Raw genomic sequence first — 21,095 nt, 5'->3', positions numbered from 1 at the left:
AAATATGAACAATTTTCTTTTGAAAAAAACAAGACAGACAAGCAGCGAGGAAGTAAGAGTTCATCAGTAAATCAACATAACAGTGGAATCGATGGAACAACAAATCAGTCGAACCGGAAAAAAAAGGCCCAACAGTATCAAACGAATTTCGTCTCCAAGCAAAAAAAAAAAAAGAAAGCCTTTTCCCTAACATACACACACACACATCACTCGTCGTCGTCATCCACGTCCATGTCCGACGCATCCTTGGAAGGCCGTCCTCGAGTGCCGCGCGCCGGTCGCTTCGTCTTCGCCAACACGCTGGCCTTGACGGCTGGGGCAGCCTTCCCCTTGCCTTTGGAGGCGGCGGCGGCGGCTGACTTCCTCCCGTTGGTCCTGGGTGCCGGCTCCGGTTCCGAATCCTCCTCGTCCTCTTGGCCAGCCTCGTCTGCTTCGGCCTCGGACTCGGCCTTGTCCGCCTCAGAGCCACCGTCGTCCTCGTCCTCGTTGCCGCTTTCTTCTTGCTCAGACGCCTCCTCGTCGTCCTCGTCATCGTCGCCATACTCCCATTCCGCCACCCCCTCCAGCATTTCTTCCTCATCCTCCTCGTCCCCGCGCTCCGTATACGTCGAAATAGCGTGGGCGCGGCCACTGCGGCGCCGTTCGCCCTCGGGCACAGAGGGTGCTGCTTTCTTGGCCTTGGGGGCCGCCTTGGGCCTTGTGGCTTTCTTGCCGGGAGCCTTGGCTGATTTGGCTTTGGGACCTGGCTTCTCGCGGATGACCGTTTTCAGCTGGGTTTTTGATCTCTTTGCTGGATGGTCTGCCGTTTCATGGAGCGACTTTCGCTTCTATGGATGTGGGTTAGCAGATCATTCGACAATAGGTCAATGTGCAGGGCGTGCCACAAGTCATACCTTCTTTCGGTCCATCGCCCGAATCAAGTCATCCAACTTTTCGTCCAGTTCATCCGGAATAAACTGTTTCTTTGCAATGTGTTGGGCGACTTCGCTGGACGGAAGAGCAGTATACAGGCCTGTAGGCAGACCAACCTTGCCAGGCCAAGCCTGGAAGCTCCAGTTCTTCCTCTCTTGGTACTTCCGAACCAAGGTCTGCGCGAGATCGCTCAGCACGTAGAGGTTCTCGCTCTTCTCCGGGTCGACACCATCACGTGTTTGCTTAACTCTCTCGGCGTACTTGTAAATCAAGGATATGTTTTGCTCTGTCGCGACTGCGCCAAGATAGAAAAGGAAGTAGTTTGCAAAATCAACCAAGTCGGCTGGGTCGGAGGTGTAGTCTGGATGGTGGGCCAGCAATGGGATGAGTCTTCCCATGAGAGCCTCCATGATCTGCTGCCCGTTTTCTGCATAGTACCGGGAACGTGACCGCAGCCACGTTTCCACGCGGTTCTTCACATCTGGGAAAGGCTCAAATGCGGCGAGGAAGAGGATGGTGAGGAAACGCGCGCGCAGTTTGCCCCGAGTGAGGTAGTTCTGCAGCTTGTCCATGAACCGACGGCGCACCTGGAGCTCGGTGTCTTGAACAAGCTCGGCCAGCTTGTTGAAACTTGCATGGTCAAATTGGTCGTCGTACTTCTTCACTGCGCAGAGTTTCAGAATCATGAGACCAGCCATCAGCCTCAACCGCTTCTTGTGATGTTTGGGCGTATCTTTGACCTTGGAAAACTCGCCTTCCGAGACGACCAAGGTTTTGAGAAGTTTGAAAATGGGCTTGACCCGTTCCTCGGCATCAGCATCTGCCGAAGTAGCCAGAGCTTGGTTGACGAGGATCCGGATAGAGAGGCACTTTGCTTGGATCTCTTCATCCATGTCGGCGTCATCCACCCAGGACGGATCCTTCTCTGTGGCCTCGGTTCGTACTTCACGCAGAATCTGCTTGATAGTCATGTCGTTGATTGCCTGGTCCGAATCCACGGTAACGGTCGGCGCCAAGCGCTCGAGCTGACTTATGGTGGCCAGCTTATTGAGGAGATGAGGTGCTTCGTACTTGAAGTTCGCCATGACCTTGCGCAATAGATTCGTGGCCGTCACCTTACTCTTATCATCGTTCTTCGCCAGAAGAATGTTGACAGCGTACTTTGGTGTCTTGATGGGTACGCCGTAGAGAGCGTAATTGATGAGCGTCTGCGTGAAACTCCTGTCCAGGTTGATGTCTTCGGGATATCTCTTGGCATAAGATGAATAGGCCTTGAGAATATCGACAACGCCGGCATCGTGAGATTTAGTGGACTCGGTTGGTGCTTTCTGGATGAGCTCTTTCCGCAGTTCCTCGGCGTGGGCCTTGAAGATGTCGGGGTTCCGCTGAGATATGTCGTTGAGCACCTGATGTGCCACGGCGGCGAAACCGTTCTTGTCGCTCTTGGAGTAGTCCATGATCGTTGCCAAGTGGCTTCGGTTGAACATGAGACAGCTTGATCGATATAGCAGGGGAATCAGGGTATCCAGGGAGCTGGCGGCGGAGGTTGCCGAGATCTTCGTGATGAGCTCTGCAATGGCGCGCCTGACAGTCTTGAAGTCGCTTTCAGACTCGATCGCATATTTGATGAGCTGGTAGCAGCGACGTTCGTTGAGCTTGACGAATTTCTGCAAGTCGGCGCGAACCTTTAAGGGGTCGGGAAAGTAGGCACCGAACCACTGCATGGTTTTGGCGAGGCCGGCCTTGACCTTCTCCTCGTTCGCCTCAATGACGCCGCCATTGTAGGCCTCGCATTGCTGGATGAAGATCTCCAGGCCCTTGGCAAACTGAGGCTGGCGCGCCTGCATGGCGAAGAAGGCCTTTTGCGCCGCGTTGTCGAGGGACTTGAGCATCAGCAGAATTCTCTCGGCTCGAATCTTATCCTGGTCCGCCTGGCCAACCGCAGCCTTGCCTTGCGAGGACGCAGCCGCAGTCTTGGCTCCCTTGCCCTTCATGAGGGGGTATTTCAGGGGTATCAGACATTCGAACATGACGCGATCGAGGAGGACGTTGAGGTCAGGATCGTTGGCGTAAAAGGCATTAATAATGCGTGACGGAACGCCCGCGAGACAAGCAGTAACAGCTTCCTGACCATCCGCAATTTCTCCAGCGCCCACAGCCCACAACTTGCCGAGCAGCACCATTGCCTCGACACGCACGGCTGGTTTCCTGTCTCGACATCTGTCTGCCAGACTGGCGAAAACTGAGCCCTCCTTTTCGACACCGCCGAGGATGCCAAGCTTGAGGATGATGTCTCGGAAGTCAAACAGCTCGATGGCCTTGACGGCTGCTAACCGGACCTTTTCTTCGCTGTCGTTCAGCTTGTCGACCAAAGCCCTCACCAGCTCGCTCTCCTCTTGTGTGCTCAGTCCAATGCCACCGGCAGAAGTAGAGAGAATGTAGCCAATAGCAGTTACCCAGGCCGTGCGGATAGTGCCCGTCTTGTCATTTTTCCTACCCACGAAATTGCGATACGTCGCTGCGTGTGACTGCGCAAACGACTGCGGAGAATATGGCTTGGTGAGAACGTTGGCTTCGGCTGCGACTGGCGGAGTATCGTCCATCAGCTTGATCGGAGGGTATGCGGCGGGGTCGAGAACAGGAGGCGGCGGAGGGCCAGCAGCTCCAATACCAGAGATCATGTCGCCAATCGTCTCTGTAGCTATGAGCCGCAAGTGAACGTTGTCTGCAGATAATTCGGCGTCGAGCTGTGGTATCACATTCTGCAGCACAGCAGGCGCCGCTCGCCAGAGTTCTCGAATGAGAAGATGAGCCTGGCCAAGGCTCTTGAGGTCGGCCTCTGAAGGTCCCGCATGGGCATCTTCCTCATCCGAATCGTCCCCATGACGGGCGCCATTTCCTGCAGTCGCGAATCCAGAGGCATTGAGAATCACGTCGCTGAAATACTGGCTCACGTAGCGGGCCATTTTGTCTGCGCACCCATTGCAAATGGCCTTGGCCATGACATAAGCTGGCGGCTCTGTCTTGAGGAGAAGTGTCGATTGCTTGCCGTTCTGCTCCTTACTTCGGCCGCCGCCAGGGGGGGCAGCTCGCAAGAACTGACTGATGATGGCGTCGATGACACTCGCCGGGACGCTGCCAGGAGATTCATCGATCAGCTGGATCAGCATCTCCGTCAGGTGGATCTCGACATCCTTTGCGACCTGCTCCTCGGCCGGTGCCTTGGCGTTTGCAGAGACTCCGTCAAAGGTGGAATTGAACAGGCGTAGCAGCAGGTCGTCGGCTCCGTGGATTTCTGTCAATAGTAGAATGCTCTTGACATCGGTCAGAGACATGAGAACGTATTTGTGCTGGCTGTTGTAGGGGTTGGTGGGGTCCTGCAGGCTGGGGAGAATGTCCTTGATAAACAGCCCAAACATCATCTACACAGGACCAGTTAGCAAGCAAGACGGAGGAGAGCTTCGAGGCTGGATTGGCCCACCTTGAGCTGATCATCCGTGAACGGTGCGTCTGGCACAAACAGCCGCAGGATATCCACCAAACAGCAGGCCGTGTAGGCCTTGACGCCTCGGTCCTTGTGCTGCAGCAGGTTGCGATGCGCCAGCTTGTCGGCGACGCCCCTGAGCGAGCTCAAGTCGACCTCGCCCTGCTCAAAGTCTGCCAGCTCCTTGGACAGCCTCTCGAGACGGGCCAGCAGCGTGGCGCTGGGGATGGGCTTCGCAGGCCGCCATGACAGCTCCTCGTTGAACCGCAGACTTCGGAGGTCTCCTTCGTATTCGCCCTGGGCTTGTTGCGCCTCCGCCTCCGCCTCGGGTTCGGCCTCGGGTTCCGATTCCATCTCAGCTCCAGCCTCCGAATTTTCGTCCTCGAGGTCCGCCGCGTGAGACCTCTCGTCTGCCGGCGCGGGCGCCGACCGTCTCCTCGTGGACTGCCGAGGCATGTTTGCGGGGCCACAGAGACGGCGATAACGATGGCGATGCGTTGCTGTTGCGAGGCGGCGAACAAACTATCCCGGAGTTCGCTTGGTTGGCTGGTCGCGAAGTGCTTCGTCTTTGCTGCGCGCGGGTCACAGCATCGCACGTTTGTTTGGGTTGGCGAGAGGAAGAGCGGGAAGAGCAGCTGCTGAGCTCTCAAGTCTCGACGACCGATCTCGGCAGAGTTGACTAGGTATTCAGGCGTGATTGACTCTTCCCTTTTTGTTCAATTTTCTCCCTTTCCGCAGCCTGGAATTGGCGTGAGGAGGCTGGTGCACAAGATGGCGATGGTCTGGAGCAACAACTGCAAGTTTAGAGGGGAGCTTCAGTGCTTAAAGTTACGCGACGCGATGAGAGATGATCCGGAGTGGCCCCGCGTCAGCTTGAGCTGTGCGATAAGGCCGGATACCTGCGATTACGTGGCATGCGCATACAGACTGCAGGTACCCCTTTCTGCACCATGCTCCAAACGTTGCGTTTCTTCATGCTCAATGTTTTGGCATTCGGTCGCTGGCAGTAGAGTAGGTAGCATTAACTTGGTACTCGTTTCACGACGCCGGCCTATTTTTTTTCTTCTTTTTTCTTTTTTTCCTTCGTTTAACTGATTCTCATAAGAGCTTTGAGCGCAATGATGACAGAATAAACTGGGCATTTGTGTAGTGAACGTGAGGTTAGTAGGTAGACGTTGGGCAGAGCATTCGAAAGCCCCCTATTTTTCGCTACTCTGCACTGCAAACATTGACGCTGGGGAGCATGATGCCCAAGAAATCGATGAAGCTTGCCAGTATCGAGGTCATTCAGCGTTGAACTCTGAAGAGTACCGCGACCGTCAGCATTTGGGAAGCGCAATCCCCCTTCACGTGCACCCTCTGAATGTCACTTGGCGATAGGGCCAGGATAGACGTCTCCTAGCTTTGGCGATCTCCAAGAGATAATTGCCAGCACTTCTATGCATATTGATGACGAAGCTTCTGTGACCATGCTAGTAGACACACCGACCTCGACTTGCTTTGAAGAATGATCGTCTACAATATCAGCAACGCCAACAAAGTATCACCGTCGAGTCTGATCCGTACTTGAAACCAGAGCAGCAGCAAACCGCCAAGTATCACCGGCTGAGATGCAGTTGTCCATGGGATCGTACCCTACAATGACGTGAACACATGAATCTTGTCTCGCAAGAGCTAGTACTTCGCTGCAGTCCACCTCGTTGGCAACCTGTTGGGGCTCTTGCACTCACCAGGTCTCGCCAGCAATGTTTGTTTCACGCTTCCTCATTCACACAAGGCCGGAGTTCCATCCCTGTCCTCCCGAGCTCTGACAGAAGCTGTTGTACGAGGAGTCCTGATTCTCATTGACTGTCAGAGGTCCGGCTCGGGCATCCAAGCAAATGCTTGCTATCCATCTAGGACAACAGTGGCAAAACTTGCATCCCCTTAATCTTCTACTCACAGACATGCGTACCTATTTACAGGCGATTGGATCATGGGTAACGGAGATATATCCTCCTTCACTATAGTATCTCTCTCCTCGTAAAGCTGGCACTACAAACATAATGCAAATCTTCAGATCCCGACCCCCAGGCAATCTCTGCTCACCTGCTGAACGAAAGCACGGAGTAGATCATCGCTGCGATCTCGCCGGCGTGCCCCTTTACGCTCCTCTACCTGCACATCATGAGACTGTTGATGCACTATCTCAGTCAGATTGATACTCTTCGTGATCCAGAATGGTCATTCAACTGCTTACCACCGCTTTGATGCCCATGCAGATAAGCTGCTACTCACTCACCAACTTGCCGGTCCGGCAGCCAGCCTCCCAAAACCCCATTCACCAGCTGTCAGGATGAACCCCCCAAACCTCCAAATCCGAGAAACGCGCGGCTCGTTCTTCTTCAGCCAATTGTTTGCCCCGTGATTCACTGCCGTTGCGAAATAAACAAACCGTACGGCTCGCACGTTCCCACTATCCTTCTTCTTCTCCTTTCCTTCACTCGACACACTCGCTCGTTCGTTTTCTTCCTCCCACAACCGCATCCAGCTCCAGTCTCTCTCTTTATCTATTTCCCGGTTCGACTCGAATACTCTTCACTCACTTCAAATTCCTCGAAGCGTTTCAGCTCCTAGATCGGTAAGAAACAGCACAAAAAAACTCCTACCTTTCCGTCCCGTTGGTACCATCGTCACGCGTGTATCACGTTCAAGCTCCTCTTCCCGACAAACTCTTCCCGCAAATTCCATCGCCCGACCTTTCTCTCAGCAGTCCCTCTCTGACGACCATATTTCTAGTCCCGTCATTTCTCTGCCCAGTTCACCTCGCAAAGATTGGTTTCCAAGTGAGTCGCCTCACTTCAGCCCCTCGTCGCCACTCCGTAAGGCGAAAGAAGAAAACTGACATTTTCTCCTCTCGACAGTGGCCAACATGAAGGACATCAAAGACACTGAGAGCGGCGTCGTGCCTCAGAAGAAGATGAGCGTCGCTCAGAAGATCAAAGAGTATCTCTTCGACTTCAAGGCCATGACGGGCGCCGGCATGACCATCTGTGTTCTGGCTGCCCTACTCGCCATCACCCTCTTGGCCGCTCACTGCAGTAAGTTTCTCCCCGTCCTCAAGCCTGAAAGCTAGATAATTCTGACCACAAAATTAGCCGGCCTGGAGAGACTGTACCAGACCCAGGGAGCAGTTACCGTCGCCTCTGGTGATGCCGTCCCTGTGGTGGTTGACCACAAGCTTGAGCGTCGCGCTGCCGACTGCAACGAGACCGAGTCCGCCATGTCCGCTGCTTCTGCCCAGGTCATCACCTTGGTCCTTGACGATGGTTCTCTCGCTGTCGTGACTCAGGATTCTGTTTCTTACCCTGCGGTTTCTGTTACCAGCATCCCAATCTCGTAAGTACAAACCGTCATCCCTCTGGAGGAAGAAAGCCTACTAACAGTCTTATGCAGCACTCAGACGGCCACCTCAACCATCTACAGCATCATCACTCCCTCCACGCCCTCCATCGTGACCGAGACCCTGACAATGACCACCTCGGTCCTCACTTCAGAGGCTCCCATCTGCTCAGCCATCGACACCACCGTCACCGTCACCGTCACCGTCCAGCCAGCCCCCAGCCCCTGGGCATCCAGCTCCGTCCTCGGCGACGTGACCGTGACCGCCGGCGCATCGACAGTCACAAACGTCAACACGGACGTCTCCTACACCAGCGGTCTCCCCGACGCCACCGTCTCTGGGAACCCATCCACCATCACCAACGTCGACGTCTCCGTGACCGGCCTCCCCGAGGTGACCGTCTCCGGAAACCCGGCCACCGTAACCAACGTCCTGACAGACATCTCCCTCACCAGCGGCCTCCCCGACGCCACCGTCTCCGGCAACCCCTCGACCATCACCGCCATCCAGACCAGCTACTCCCTGCCGCGAGGACCTGCCACCTCGCTCGTCACAGTCGTCATCTCCGACCTCTGGAGCCCCCCGGCAGCCGGCTCTCCCGCCACAGACCTCGTGACAGTCACCGCCGTGTCCACCCTCAAGACGACAGTCACCACCATCGGCACAGCCCCCTCCCCCATCATCGTCACCATCACCCCCCCTTACGTCGTGCCCACCCTGAGCACAACCTCTACCACCACCTTCGACAGCTCCAAGGCGGGCGCCGAGACCTTTGGCCAGAGCACCCTCATCAGGACCGTCACGGCGACAACCGTCCGGCCGGCGACGACCACGACCACCGTCTTCATGACGCCCGCCTTCTCGAGCTACAACGGCACCGCCGCGAGCAGCGTCCCCGTCGGCACCGCGAGCAGCACCGCTATGCCCTCCATTCCCGTTGTTGTCTCCGGCAGCACCAACTTGGGCCAGGGGGCCCGAAGCCGCGTCCTTGCCGGCTTCTTCGTCGCGGTTGCGGCTGTCATGGCCATGCTCTAAGGGCTTGGGTGGCAGGGAGATTTTTCCATCTCGCAATGTAAAATCTTTGGACATGGTTCCATGAATGGGGAGGTGGTTCCATGCATGGAAGGGATCGATGTAGCTGATTTCTTCGGTCATTTTTTCCTTCTTTCAATTCGGGGTCTCTTTCTTTTTCTAGGTACAGGGGATGCCCCCCAGGAGTGAGCCTTTCCAGGCAAATTGATGAAATATGGTCGGCTGGCCAAACACGATAGCAATGGATGCTTTGTTTAATTCTCACTTTCGGCTCGGATAAGGGGTCCGTATAACGCAGTTAGGAATGACAATTCAAGTCACTGTAACACATTCACTCGTAGAGAATCGTATAATTCTGTCGGTAACTAAGTGCATGTTTGCAGCTCATTACTCAGTAAACTATATGAGAATCAAGGAACCCAAGCCCTGAGGACAAGGGGCTGAGAAGCAATGCTTCTTCGACCTCCACCGGAACAAAAAAAAAAAGGCAAAGTGTCCAAACGCCTGCGTCTCCCGCCAGAAAAGCTTGCTCCAATGACGCCATTATTCCCCATCTTACCCTGCCTCAGCCATTAGTGACATCTAGTTTGCGGCTTGAGTGAGTTGTGCTCCGTCCTCTCCTTTGAGCCTTGGCCAGTCTTGCTCGGCCCCTGCCATGCCCCCTTCCTCGAGTTTGCTCCCTTGGATTACTTGCTCTGGCCTCCAACCTTGACATATCTAGCGGCCTCCATCCTTTTTGCGGGGTCTACCCATGGTTCTTTCGGGGGCTCCCTTCTCTCTCCTGTCGACTTCCTCTCATCCGAGGGGGGAGCCGAGGAGTGATCGATCGTCAGATTAGGCACGCCGGAGGTTCGAGCTGGAGGAGCTCGTCTCTATCGTTGCGCACGCATCTCCCGTGCTTGCCTCGCCTTCCAGGCATCTCGAATGGGGCCAGCGGCATCATAGAGGTCCTTGACCGAGACGCGATCCTTGATGCTTTCCAGGACGCTGACAACGGTGCTTTTGTGGTTTGCCTCGTGTTTGTCGTCTCTGAAGCGGAGAAGCCGCCATCTCCTCTGGTCGTCCTGGTTGCACTCTACTATGCGGTCATTCAAAGGGTCATTCAGCCCTTTCAAAATTTCCCATTCCTCTTCGGTGATGTAGAGGTCATCGAAGCGCTCGTACTTTTCGGGGCCGTCACCCTTGTAGACATATAGTTCTGCTTTCGGCACGCTATCGTAGTCCACAAAAGGCTCGGTGATGCCCTCTTTGCGCTCCCATTCGTCGGGCTCGACAGTTGGGAACGTAAGCCTGAGCCGTAGGTCGATGGTATTTTCTTCCGGGGGCTTCCACTTGAGAATGTGAGGGTCGGTGCCGTGCTTATAAGGCGTGTTTCGGCACGTAAAGATGAGGCCGTCATTGCCATGCTTCAGACTAGGAAGTATCTGTTTGAACATCATCTCGATACCGTAGCCGAGTTGGAAAGGCTTCATCTCGACAATGAAAGGCTGATACTGCTTTTCGTCGGGGAAATCCTTGAACAGTTTCTTATACGGCAAGTAAAGACGCTCCTTGAAGTAAGCCAGCCGCTTGTCGAGGGACCGGTCCATGAGCTTGTTTCCATCCATCACTAAGCAGTCAAAGACGAGAAACCGGGCTTCCTTTTCTCCATTGGGCAGACTATCCCAGACCAGTTCGCCATCGACCAGTGTTGCCGTGTGGAAGGCGCTGACATCGTTCTCGCGGGGGAAGTGTAAGCTCTTATTGGTAATGTACCAGTAATCGTTTTTGCGGTCAATCAAGTAGTGCGCTTCCCCCTGGTTCTCGTCTTCGGTCAGGTAGAGGAGATAGCGAATGCCGTCGGACTTTTCGCAGACGTAGTAACTGATAAACAGGCACGCGTTAGCAGATATACGCTTCCCACGAGCGTCGAGCATGTGATTTGGTGTCTGCCATACTCTTGCTTGGTCAATTCGTCCAGATGCTGTCTGGCGAAACTGACGGGCTGAGCACCGGGGAAGCTGGTCTGCTGCCTGCCCAGCAGATCGGCGACCTCTCTGCGCATTGTGTGTATCAGAGGGCCTTCGGCTTTGATGCCAGGCTCGTCGATTGACTCGATCGGCCCATCTGGTTTGGGCTCCATGGCTCGCTTGCCTGCCTGTCCGCGCTGGCTGCTTGCCTTCCCAACCCCCCCTTCAACGGCGCGTCAAGCGACGAATTCGCTGCTGTAGAAGCGATACTGTCAAAGGAGTAGAAATAAGAAATTGAACTGCCGTCACAGTAAGTAGTCATTAAGAATAGAAAGGGATGGCCTCGAGTTCACACAGCCCTGGCGCATCTGAAGCCAGACACCTCGAGAGCATTGAGCTTCGCGTAAACACAAGTTGTAGATGTTGCGCTCAAATAGTAGCGGGAAGCCTAGCATCTGCTGTAAAACGGGTCTCGCACCTGCTTGCCTTATCGATAGCGGAAAAGGCAGATCCTCCTCCAACTAGTATGTGCTAAATTAAGCCAGCACTATAACGAGGCCGAAGCCAAACAAACGACCTTTTAAGGCGTCCCAATATCATACCTTAGTATACCATTCGTTGATCGATCAAACTCTCCACCATGGAAACTGGCGTAAGGCATCATTGCGCCACCATCCATTTGGCGAGGGTAAATTGACAAGTGACAACAACAGTGACGAATGAGCAGCAGATGCCGTATGTTGCACCTTGTTACTTTGACCTGCCTTGGTGTAGGGTATCGGCGAATTGGAAGAAGCCGGCACAGAAATCCTGGTGCATGGCAAAACCTCTATATTGAACAGCAGGGTTCGTGCTATCTAACTACACGCATCTCGTTAAGTGACCCTTGTATTATTTCAGCGTACATTAGCACAGTACAAAAAAAAAAAAAAAAAAAAAAAAAAAAAAAAAAAAAAAAAAAAAAAAAAAAAAAAAAAAAAAGTTGCTCAGGCACCGAGAACTAGGCAATGAAACGACGGCGGCAGTTCACATGTCAGGTCCAGCTTCTTGGCTTTGCCCAGTATTGAAGACATTTTTATCAGAAGCACTCGTCTCGAACAACAGGCTACTTAGTTCTCATCGATTTTGTCGACCTCTGCCCTAGCTTCTTCCCACTGCTGCTTGCTCTTGCGCGCCCATTCAATCTGGCTCCTGGCATACGCCAACTGTGAAGAAAGTCAGTGTCGTCAATTCGTAGAGAGGGCAGCGGTAATCTGCTGCGGGGTGGGCAGGGCTTTTTACTTACCATGTATCTCCGCAAATCATCCTCCTTATCTTTCTGGAACCGTTTCAAATCTTCGAGCACGCTTGCGCTGGCCTCCTTGACGTCCTTTTCAGAGACCACTTGTGCTTGCTCCAATTGGATAATAGATTCACGCGTCTTCCCGATTGTGTCTCGGCGGGTTCGCTCAGGATCCACGTCGACAACTCCCTGAACCGCGTGGCGAATTGGCCCAAAGATCTTGTTCGTTATAGAGTTTGTACTGGGCATCTTTCTGTGCGTTATGCCGGTGCTTCTCTCAGGAAGACCTTGGCTGGCAGAGGGGGCCACTGTCGGGAAGTCGCCGTGGGTGGGTGGAAAATCTGAATCTATCGATTCGGTGTCTTCTTGACTTCCATCGCGGCGGTGTTGCGTGGGGGGCTCCCGAACGCTGGCTGATCGTTTTGGCGGAGGTGAAATCTGTTGGCTGTTTGAGAGATACTGTTCGATGCGTCTCGCTTCCGCTTCACTGCGCTCCAGCTGGTCCAACAAGGCTCGCTTCTTGTTCAGCTCCTCGGTTGTCATGTCCTGTTGCACGCGCTTGAGCACTCTATACCGCAAGACGCTCCTGACAACTCCTGCAAATTGAGCATTTTCCCTCATTGGCTCCGCAAAACTTGCCCCTAGAGTGCCTGATAGCTCTTCAGTTGCAATGTATGACGCATCGGCGGCTTGGCCTATCCGCTCGATGGCCGGTCCCAAGGAGGGGGCTTGCTCCGACAGGGCAAATGCATTGTATCTTGATCCCAACTCGCAAAGATCTGCCGCTAGGGATGACAGATGGCTGAGGGTCCGGCGGTTGACCTTCTCCATGGGACCTGTCAGAAGCTGTTCTAGCTCCTTGATTGAGGCTTCATAAGAAATGAAATACGGGTCGAGTTCCTGCTCGCTGAGTTTGGATGCATCTGGCGGGAAGCGTTCGATCGCATGACCACCACCCTGAAGAACGGAGGCGCTCAAGTCCTGACCGGCGCCGGGAGCCTTGAGCTTAGCTGAGCTGGAAGGGACTGGAAGGAAGTTGTGCGCAGGGGTGGGATTCGCGGGGTCCAGCGGAGGTGCCTTGAGAACGGATTTGGGTATAGAGGCGACAGGGTGGGCATGTAAGACTTCGCTCTATCATCATGTCAGTAACGGCCAAGGCAAAAGCCTTGATTCACAGAGGGGTGCAGTACCCAGCTTGAATTTGGGTCGAGAAACCTCCACCAGACTCCGTCCTCTCTCACGGCATCCATTCGACGGCAGCGGTTCAAAAAGACCATCAACATGCGCTTTCGTAAATCAATGATTTGCTGATCTTGCTTGGCGCTTGTGGGATTCGCAGCGTAGTCGGCCATGGTGTGCTTCTCTGGAATGGGCGGGATGACAAGCGTTGGATGAAGGCGAGTCAAGGCTTCTCTGAGCGAGGCGAATTCAGAGTAACGGCGACGAACCTCGAGATCCTAAGCGCTGCGGTTAGATGGGTGTCCATACAAAGGAGCTGAGCGCGACAAACCCCCGTCTTGATGGTATACACAATGTATCTCCCTCCGCTTTCCACGCTCTTGCCCGCATCAGTGATCATGATGGGCATGTTAGGGTTTTCGTAAAGGATTTGCTCAATGCGGCTGTTGTAACCGCCTGGCTTCTGTCGTGGAGGCGCGTCCTCTGCCAAGACGTCCTCTTCGCCGACGTGCCCGACACCATGGCTGAAGGGCGCACGCGGTGAATGAGCATCGTCGCTGCCAGTTGAAGGGGTATGGGAGGTCTCAAACACCCCATCTACGGCACCCACCCCGTATTAGTTTTGCTTCTCTTGTCGTCACGCCCAGCCACGGGTCCAGTCCCCAAGCAGGCGACCCAGCACCGCTTCGAGCGACGAGGTGCAATGGACTTACAATCTCTGGACGTCGGCGAGCTCGGGATTGCTGACGATGAGGTTTGCGAATCCCGCCGATCGAAGCTGCTCCCATAGGGATTGTTGTCCTCGTCGTTCCACATGATGACGGCGCAACTTCAATCAGGCGTCTGTACGTGCGAATATCGCTCTGGGGGGATTGCGCGGCTGCGGAGAAGGGCGCAGTATCGCCAGAAAGTGCTCTGGGACGGTTGTTGAGCTTCTGGGGCGACGGTGGCTGCGGGGCGCAGTCGGTTATGCCGCAGTGACGGGGTTCGAAAGTCAAGGTGAGTGCGGGTAAAGCGCCTGGAGGGCTGTCGCCATTCTCTGGTAAAAGCAGCGGGAAGAGTCTGTCAAGGGAGACAAGCCGGAGGCTGCGGCGGCGGTTTGCAGGCAGAAGCGGAGAGCGAAGCGTTGGCTCGAGAAGCTGCGGCAGGTCGCTGAGGTTGAAGAAGCCTCGCCCTGCCAGCCTTCCAGGTTGATGACGATACCGCGCGCACGGACCACCTGCATCAACAGAGGCAGGCAAGCACCTGGCAGATTACTGGGCAAACGCACGAAAGACCTGCGGGGTACATGTCCGCCCGTACCTTCAAGGTTGCTTGCTTGCCTCACGCTTCCGTGGAAGGGGTTGGTTGTCCGCATTCACCCATGAACTGCGGCCGCCAATCCCTGCAACCCATGGTGCGGGCTGACTTTCCATTTCCACTATGGCTTTTGTTGCCATGAGATGCGAGGATAGGTAGCCGTCTATCACTGCCTGTATCGAGTCTCTTTCGATAAGTAAGTACCTACCGATCAACTGAGCGGTCGGTATTCCAGTGTTTTTGGTGTTCTCTTTGCGTCTTTCGGAATAGGCGTCACCTCAGCGGTACCTCATCTCACGGTACTGCAACCTCTATGAGGAGTACTCTCTCTTCTTTGAAGGGGCTTCAACACCAACGAAGTTGCATGCCCATAAAATCACGATCTTCTTCACAGATTGAATTACCGCGGTATAGGCAGTCACAAATATCACGAAGCATGATTGCATTATTTGCTTTCGAGGCCGCGTTTCCCTCATTTCCTTATGCTACCTATACTCTGCCCGTGCCTGTACATGAGTCCTCAAACACGTCGTGCAAGACGGAAGATGTCTAGGTACTGAACGTCCAAGTCGTTCCACTTCCCTAGACTCTAAGAGCCAAGATTGGAACTTCCCGTTCGATCGTGTCATCATCTAAAAATGGCCTGGCTCCTCATGGGTCTTCGCTATGACCGTACCAATCGTCCTGTAGTCGTAAAGACCTGGGTCCATGTCCCCATGAAGACATCCCATTGTTCCGCCCACCAGGATTGTAGTCAATCATTTGCTCCGAGGGGGCGTTTCAAAGTCGTCACTATGAACCGTAGCAACATCGCTCCGGATCGATGATAAAGAGTCGCTGGAGGTGTTGAGGTTGCATATCATCGATGAGACATCATCTTGGTCATCGATCGGCAGTTTCAGTTCTTTCTTCTCCTTCTGATCATTAAATCGCACTTTGAGGCCATCGGAGCGTGGAGAAGCAGTGGGCGGTTTGTTATCGGCATCCGCAACTTGCGAAGTTTCCGATGGCTCTGGAGACGAACAAGTTGACACAGTAGATGCGCCTCCAACAGGCAGAGTAAACGCCCTGTAGAATCGTTGCCACCATGTGGGTTGATGCGACGGAAATACATTATCCGCAGGCTCGGCTTCCTCCTGATGATGTTCATGCGCTTTTGGAAGCCCAGAAGCCATGCCACCTGGATGATTGGGGTATGGTGTTTCTTGCGATCGAAAGATGGGAGCTGGAAACTGAACATGAGTATTCATGACGCCGAGTGGCACGGTTGTTGGGATTTGGGGTCCTGGGAAGAAATACATCGGAGCTTGCTGAGGAACTGCATAGTTGTAACTGGGCACTGGCTGCATAATAGGAGGCGGCACTGGCCTTGCCATGCGTTCCGGCGGGTGACGGCGTGGGCTTGTACGTTGTCGGCCAGGGGTAACGTGTGCTTTGGTCTGTTTGCGAAAGATCCTCGCCCTCCCCATGCAATACATCCACACCACCGACAAGACGAGAAAGGTGACGACGATGGAGAAGATGATGCCAAAGTGCGTGACGGAATTGAGGCAATGCCACCCGACGCAAGAGGGGGAATGGCGGCGAGACTGAGCTTGCTTTTCGCCCTTGGAAAGCTGCATTGCTGCGGTCACATTGGGCAGAACACGTCGAGGCAGTCGAGAATATCACCTGCTTGAGGGAAGCCGTTCGTGGAATTTGATGATTCTTGGAATCGCATGCAGGTGGCACTGGACAGCCGTCGTGAATCTCGCAACGTAGGGTACGAGTGCAAAGATGCTGCCAGCCAGGTGAAAAAGGAAGAAAGGGTTTCGATCGAACACTGCATGGACTTTATGCTGCTTGGCCGCCTAACCGCCAAAACTTCAGAACGCTTCCAGCCGGCTGGCAGCTGGCAGAGCTTCTGGCAAGTTCCCTCAAGGTCCCCAGTACCTGAGCACCAGGCCTCGTGCTGCGCTTTGACGGCTGGGTGCCTGGGTTAGCAAGACAACCCGATGATGAATCTTTTTCTTTGTCTGACGCTCGATTAATAAGGAGACGGAAACAGAGGTAGCTTAGGTATGCAGGATGCCTTTCCGAGTTGGACTTTCGGCCAATTGCCTAGGTATCAAGTTCCAAGACCTCGGGGACACACCATAATACGCAGGTCCTGGGAGTTTCTGTTTTATTGTCGCCATTACAAGCCATATATGCTTAAGTAGAGAGAATCAAGTGCCGTCAGGACTGCTCGGGACTCGGGCAGACCCCAAAGAAAACGCCTCCATCTCGGAGACTGTGAATAGCGGCCATGTGCCTGCTTAAGGAGTTGGGAGAGCGTGGACTAGATTACTTGCTGAACAACACCCCTTCTTTCTGGCGGATTCAAGATTTAACCTCTCATTGATGGTTCATATCGAATGAAAATATTCTTTTTTCCCTCTTATTAGTTATTGTCATGAGTTCACCCGATATTCATCGTAGGCAGACGCAGAGCATCTTGGGGTGATGCGAGTGAAGTCGAGCGCTAGCCAATCATAGCCAACCAGGTCGCATCGCGGCGCGCACGGACCACTCTGGCGTTCCCTGAGCTACATGGAATTTCTGGCTCGCCTCGCCGTGTTGAACCTCCAAGACTCGCGATCGCAGGCCTTTTGGCAACCACCCGCTCGACGCTCAACCTCATATTCATCCGCTTTCAACCGGCAGGCCCTGTCATGATATAGAGACAGCGGATGAGCCTTTTTGCCAATCACCTCCGAGGCACAACACCAGCGCGGCGGACGCGTTCCTGCCATCTCGCCCGACCTTAACGCAGCACCGACTCCCTCACAGCCATTGAATCGCAGCATCCATCATGGCGGCTCTTCAGAATGGTGCGGCCAATGGCACGGCAAACGGAATTGCCTCGAAAGCCCCTACCAGCATCCGCTTCTCCGACATCCCCTCTGCCATCGACATCCCCGTCCAGGGCGACCAGGAAGACGAAGCGGTCGAGATCGACCTCGAAGACCTTGTCGACGATCCCACCGAACTGTGTACCCTGTTCGAAAACGAGCATGCGGCGAAGACGTACTGGATGACCGTGGCGCTGGCGTATGCGAAGCAGCACAAGATTGACCACGCCATCGAGATGCTGATACGAGGTGGCAACGCAATCCAGAGCAGCAACCCGCGCGATAAGGTCAGCATGATCTGCTGTCTCTGCTGGATGTATCTGTGGAAGAGTCGAGAAGCGCCTCGCGTGGCACCGGACGGCGTTCCTGCGACAGAAGCCAAGACGAAAGAATACTACCTCCAGCTTGCAACGTCATCCCTGAATGACGCTGCTCGTCTCAATCCATCCTTCCCGCCCATCTTCCTCGCACGAGGAGTCTTGCTCCTGCTCAGAGCCTCACTACAAGGACCATCGAAGACCGCGGGAGGCCTGGGAACCGAGAAGAGCGAGCTGCTCAAGAACGCCGCCAAAGCCTTCGACGATGCTCTCCGAGTCTCTCAGGGGAAGAACGTGCTGGCCCTGATGGGCAAGGCCCGCACTCTGTTCTCCATGCACAAGTACCCTGAAGCTTTGTCTGCATATCAAGACGTGCTCCAGAAGAGACCTGATCTGGTGGATCCCGACCCTCGTATCGGCATTGGCTGCTGCTTTTGGCAGCTTGGGTTCAAGGAAGATGCCAAAGTGGCGTGGGAGAGATGTCTGGAAATCAACCCCGACTCTAAAATTGCCAACATTCTCCTCGGCTTGTACTACCTCGATGCGAGCGGTCACGTCCCGGTCAACAGCGACGAGTTCCTCAAGCTTTATAAGACGGCCATGATCGAATATACCCAGAAGGCCTTCAAGCTCGATAAGGAGATCCCCATCACTTGCGCCACCTTTGCAAGCTACTTTCTCTCTCGAAAAGCATGGGAGAATGCAGACAAGCTGGCTCACAAGGCCATCCAGTATACTGACGTCAACGCCGTTGCCAGTGATGGATGGTATCTGCTCGCCAGAAAAGCTCATTACAACGGCGATTTAGAGCGTGCCAGCGACTACTATCGTCGCGCCGACGATGCTCGCGGAGGTACCGAGACCGGCTATCTCCCAGCCAAATTCGGCGTTGCGCAGCTGTCTGTCATCAAGAATGACCTGGGAGAGGCCAAGCTGAGACTGGAAAAGATTATTCAACAATCCAAGAACCACGAGGCCATGATTCTCCTCGGAACCATCTACGCGGAGGAAATCTTCACCAGCCAGAACAGCGACAACAAAGAGGACAGATCCGCGGAGATGAAGAAGGCGATTGCTCTGCTGGAGGGTGTCAGAAATTCCTGGAAGGATCCCAAGAAGGCACTGTCACCAGACGCTTCCGTGCTCTTGAACCTGGCCCGGCTATACGAAACGGAGAGCCCCGAGAAGGCACTGCAATGTTTGCAACAGGTTGAGCAGCTCGAAATGGACCAGATCCCAGAATCGGAGCGCCCCACAGATGCGCCCGAGGCCGAAGCGCAGGCAGCCCTTCGCAAGTTCCTCCCACCCCAGCTTCTGAACAACATTGGCTGCTTCCACTTCCAGGCCGAGAAATACGAACTTGCCAGTGACATGTTCGAGGCAGCTCTGGGTGCCTGCATGAGAGCTGGGGAGAAGGATCCTGCAATGGATACCGATGCCCTGGTGACGACCATCAGCTTCAACCTCGGACGAAGCTACGAGGCTCGTGGGCTAACGGACAAGGCTGTCGAGGTGTATGAGGGCTTGCTCAACCGCCACGACGATTACACCGATGCCCGCACACGGCTGGCATACATTAAGCTGCGGAAGAACCCCAACAAAGAAGGGCCTGATGCCGTGGCAAAGCTGTACCAAGAAAATACGGCCGATCTGGAAGTCCGAGCCCTCTACGGGTGGTATCTCGGCAAGGTTCACTCAAGAAAGCGCCCTGCCAACATTGCGGAGGACCATGAATTCCGCCACTACAAGCATACATTACAGAACTATGACAAGCATGACAGGTATGCCTTGGTCGGGATGGGTAACCTGTACCTCGTGCAGGCAAGAGAAATGCGCCGCGAAACAGAGCAAGAGAAGCAGAAGAGGAGCGCCACATATTCCAAGGCTGTTGAGTTCTTCGAGAAAGCTCTGTCACTCGACCCGAAGAACGCCTATGCTGCTCAGGGCATTGCCATCGCTCTCGTCGAGGACAAGAGAGATTACAAAACCGCCCTCACCATCTTCAACAAAGTCCGGGACACGGTCAAAGATGCTCATCTATACGTGAACTTGGGACACATCTACGCGGAGCTGAAGCAGTTCTCCAAGGCCATTGAGCACTATGAGATTGCTTTGTCCAAGGAGGGTAAAGCTAACGACCCGGTTATTCTCTCATGTCTCGGCCGCACGTGGTTAAACCGGGGGAGGGCGGATCGGGATGTAGACTCCTACATTAAAGCTCTCGAATGCGCGAAAAAGGTAAGCTTACCGCTGTTTGGTTTCTAGCCATGATATCCTTGCTAACCCGAGACTCACAGGCACTTGAGGTGGCTCCGGATCAGATACACTATCAGTTCAACGTTGCCTTTGTTCAGATCCAGCTCGTGACAATGATCCAGGCTCTGCCCGAGAACAGACGGACGGCTGAGCAACTGGAAGACGCATCCCAAGGTCTTGAAGCAGCCATTGAATCTCTTGATAAGATTGCTGCCCATCCCCAGACGCCGTATCCCAAGCATGACGTTGAGCAGCGTGCCAACATGGCTCGCAACACGCTCCGGAAGCAACTCGAGAGAGCTCTCGGCAAGCAGAAGGAGTGGGAGGAGAAGAATAAGGAGAAGATCCTGGCTGCCAAAGAATTGCGCGAGGCTGAGATGAGGAGACGTGAGGAAGAAAGACGAGCTGCCTTGGAAAAGGAGCGCGAGCGCCAAGAGAAGATTCGAAAGGAGCGCGAGGCCATCGCCGCCCGCGACAGGCTCCTCGCAGAGCAGCGGGCCGAAGAGGAGCGCGCGCGACTGGAAGCCGAGATGACCACGGACGAAGAGACTGGCGAAAAGGTCAAGCGGAAGCGCAAGCCGGCGCCCCGCGCCCCCGCCGGCGAGGGCAAGCCCAAGCGGTCAAAGAAGAAGAAGGCCGCCGCAGACGAAGACGAGGGCTCCGAGGAGGAGAGTCACACCAAGAAGAGGCGCCGTCTGACCAAGCGGGAGTCTTCCAAGTTCAAGTCCGCTGAGATTGTGGTTGATTCCGACGAAGAAGCCAACGACGACGACGAGGACGCTCTGGAGCGTGCGGAGCGGAATCTGGAGAGAGAGGAGACGCCTCTGTCCGAGGCCAACGAGGACGTTGCCGACAAGATGGATGTGGACAACGAGGAGCAGCAGCAGGAGGATGATCGTCGCGGCGATAGAAACGACGCCGAGGACGAGGACGAGGACGACATTGATGCTCCCCGGACTCAGCCCAAGAGAACTCGCAGGGGCCGCGTGATTGCGGAGAGCGATGAGGAGGATGAAGGTGCGGAGCCTAGTGCCAAGGCGGATGATGGCGCTGCGGTGGGGGATGAAGATGATGAGTAATAATTTCAGTATTTGCTTGTTTTGCTTTGGGTTTTTATCCCGGTCTTGTTT

General features: G+C 54.6%; 5 protein-coding genes across 5 annotated transcripts; 2 read left to right on the top strand and 3 right to left on the bottom strand.

Annotated features, from left to right (window-relative positions):
- Nucleotides 1-206: 206 nt before the first annotated feature.
- Nucleotides 207-4,852, bottom strand: CCMA1212_002881 (Sister chromatid cohesion protein pds5; the record flags this gene model as incomplete). Its single annotated transcript, XM_073700249.1, has 3 exons — nucleotides 207-827; nucleotides 894-4,334; nucleotides 4,394-4,852. 3 exons carry the CDS (start codon nucleotides 4,850-4,852, stop codon nucleotides 207-209), a joined length of 4,521 nt encoding a protein of 1,506 aa, XP_073561285.1.
- A 1,490-nt stretch (nucleotides 4,853-6,342) lies between these two features.
- Nucleotides 6,343-8,813, top strand: CCMA1212_002880 (uncharacterized protein; the record flags this gene model as incomplete). Its single annotated transcript, XM_073700248.1, has 4 exons — nucleotides 6,343-6,346; nucleotides 7,300-7,476; nucleotides 7,534-7,774; nucleotides 7,832-8,813. 4 exons carry the CDS (start codon nucleotides 6,343-6,345, stop codon nucleotides 8,811-8,813), a joined length of 1,404 nt encoding a protein of 467 aa, XP_073561284.1.
- An 869-nt stretch (nucleotides 8,814-9,682) lies between these two features.
- Nucleotides 9,683-14,049, bottom strand: CCMA1212_002879 (uncharacterized protein; the record flags this gene model as incomplete). The annotated part of the gene is made up of 7 exons (XM_073700247.1): nucleotides 13,934-14,049; nucleotides 13,552-13,817; nucleotides 13,232-13,498; nucleotides 12,045-13,172; nucleotides 11,893-11,964; nucleotides 10,748-10,938; nucleotides 9,683-10,673 (listed from the first exon to the last, which is right to left on the bottom strand). The coding sequence occupies exons 1-7, from the start codon at nucleotides 14,034-14,036 to the stop codon at nucleotides 9,683-9,685; spliced, it is 3,018 nt and encodes a 1,005-aa protein (XP_073561610.1). The 5' UTR covers nucleotides 14,037-14,049.
- Nucleotides 14,050-15,277: 1,228 nt separating this feature from the next.
- On the bottom strand, nucleotides 15,278-16,141 carry CCMA1212_002878 (uncharacterized protein; the record flags this gene model as incomplete). The annotated part of the gene is made up of 1 exon (XM_073700246.1): nucleotides 15,278-16,141. The coding sequence occupies one exon, from the start codon at nucleotides 16,139-16,141 to the stop codon at nucleotides 15,278-15,280; it is 864 nt and encodes a 287-aa protein (XP_073561611.1).
- Nucleotides 16,142-17,352: 1,211 nt separating this feature from the next.
- CCMA1212_002877 (Tetratricopeptide repeat protein 1) lies at nucleotides 17,353-21,044 on the top strand (the record flags this gene model as incomplete). Its single annotated transcript, XM_073700245.1, has 2 exons — nucleotides 17,353-19,947; nucleotides 20,007-21,044. The coding sequence occupies 2 exons, from the start codon at nucleotides 17,353-17,355 to the stop codon at nucleotides 21,042-21,044; spliced, it is 3,633 nt and encodes a 1,210-aa protein (XP_073561616.1).
- Between the last annotated feature and the right edge of the window lie 51 nt (nucleotides 21,045-21,095).

Source organism: Trichoderma ghanense (assembly GCF_004382785.1).
Source record: "Trichoderma ghanense strain CCMA-1212 chromosome Unknown scaffold_2, whole genome shotgun sequence".
NCBI classification, from domain to species: Eukaryota; Fungi; Ascomycota; class Sordariomycetes; order Hypocreales; family Hypocreaceae; genus Trichoderma; species Trichoderma ghanense.
The sequence above is the reverse complement of the archived record's forward strand: the minus strand, read 5'-3'. Positions and strand labels throughout refer to the sequence as shown.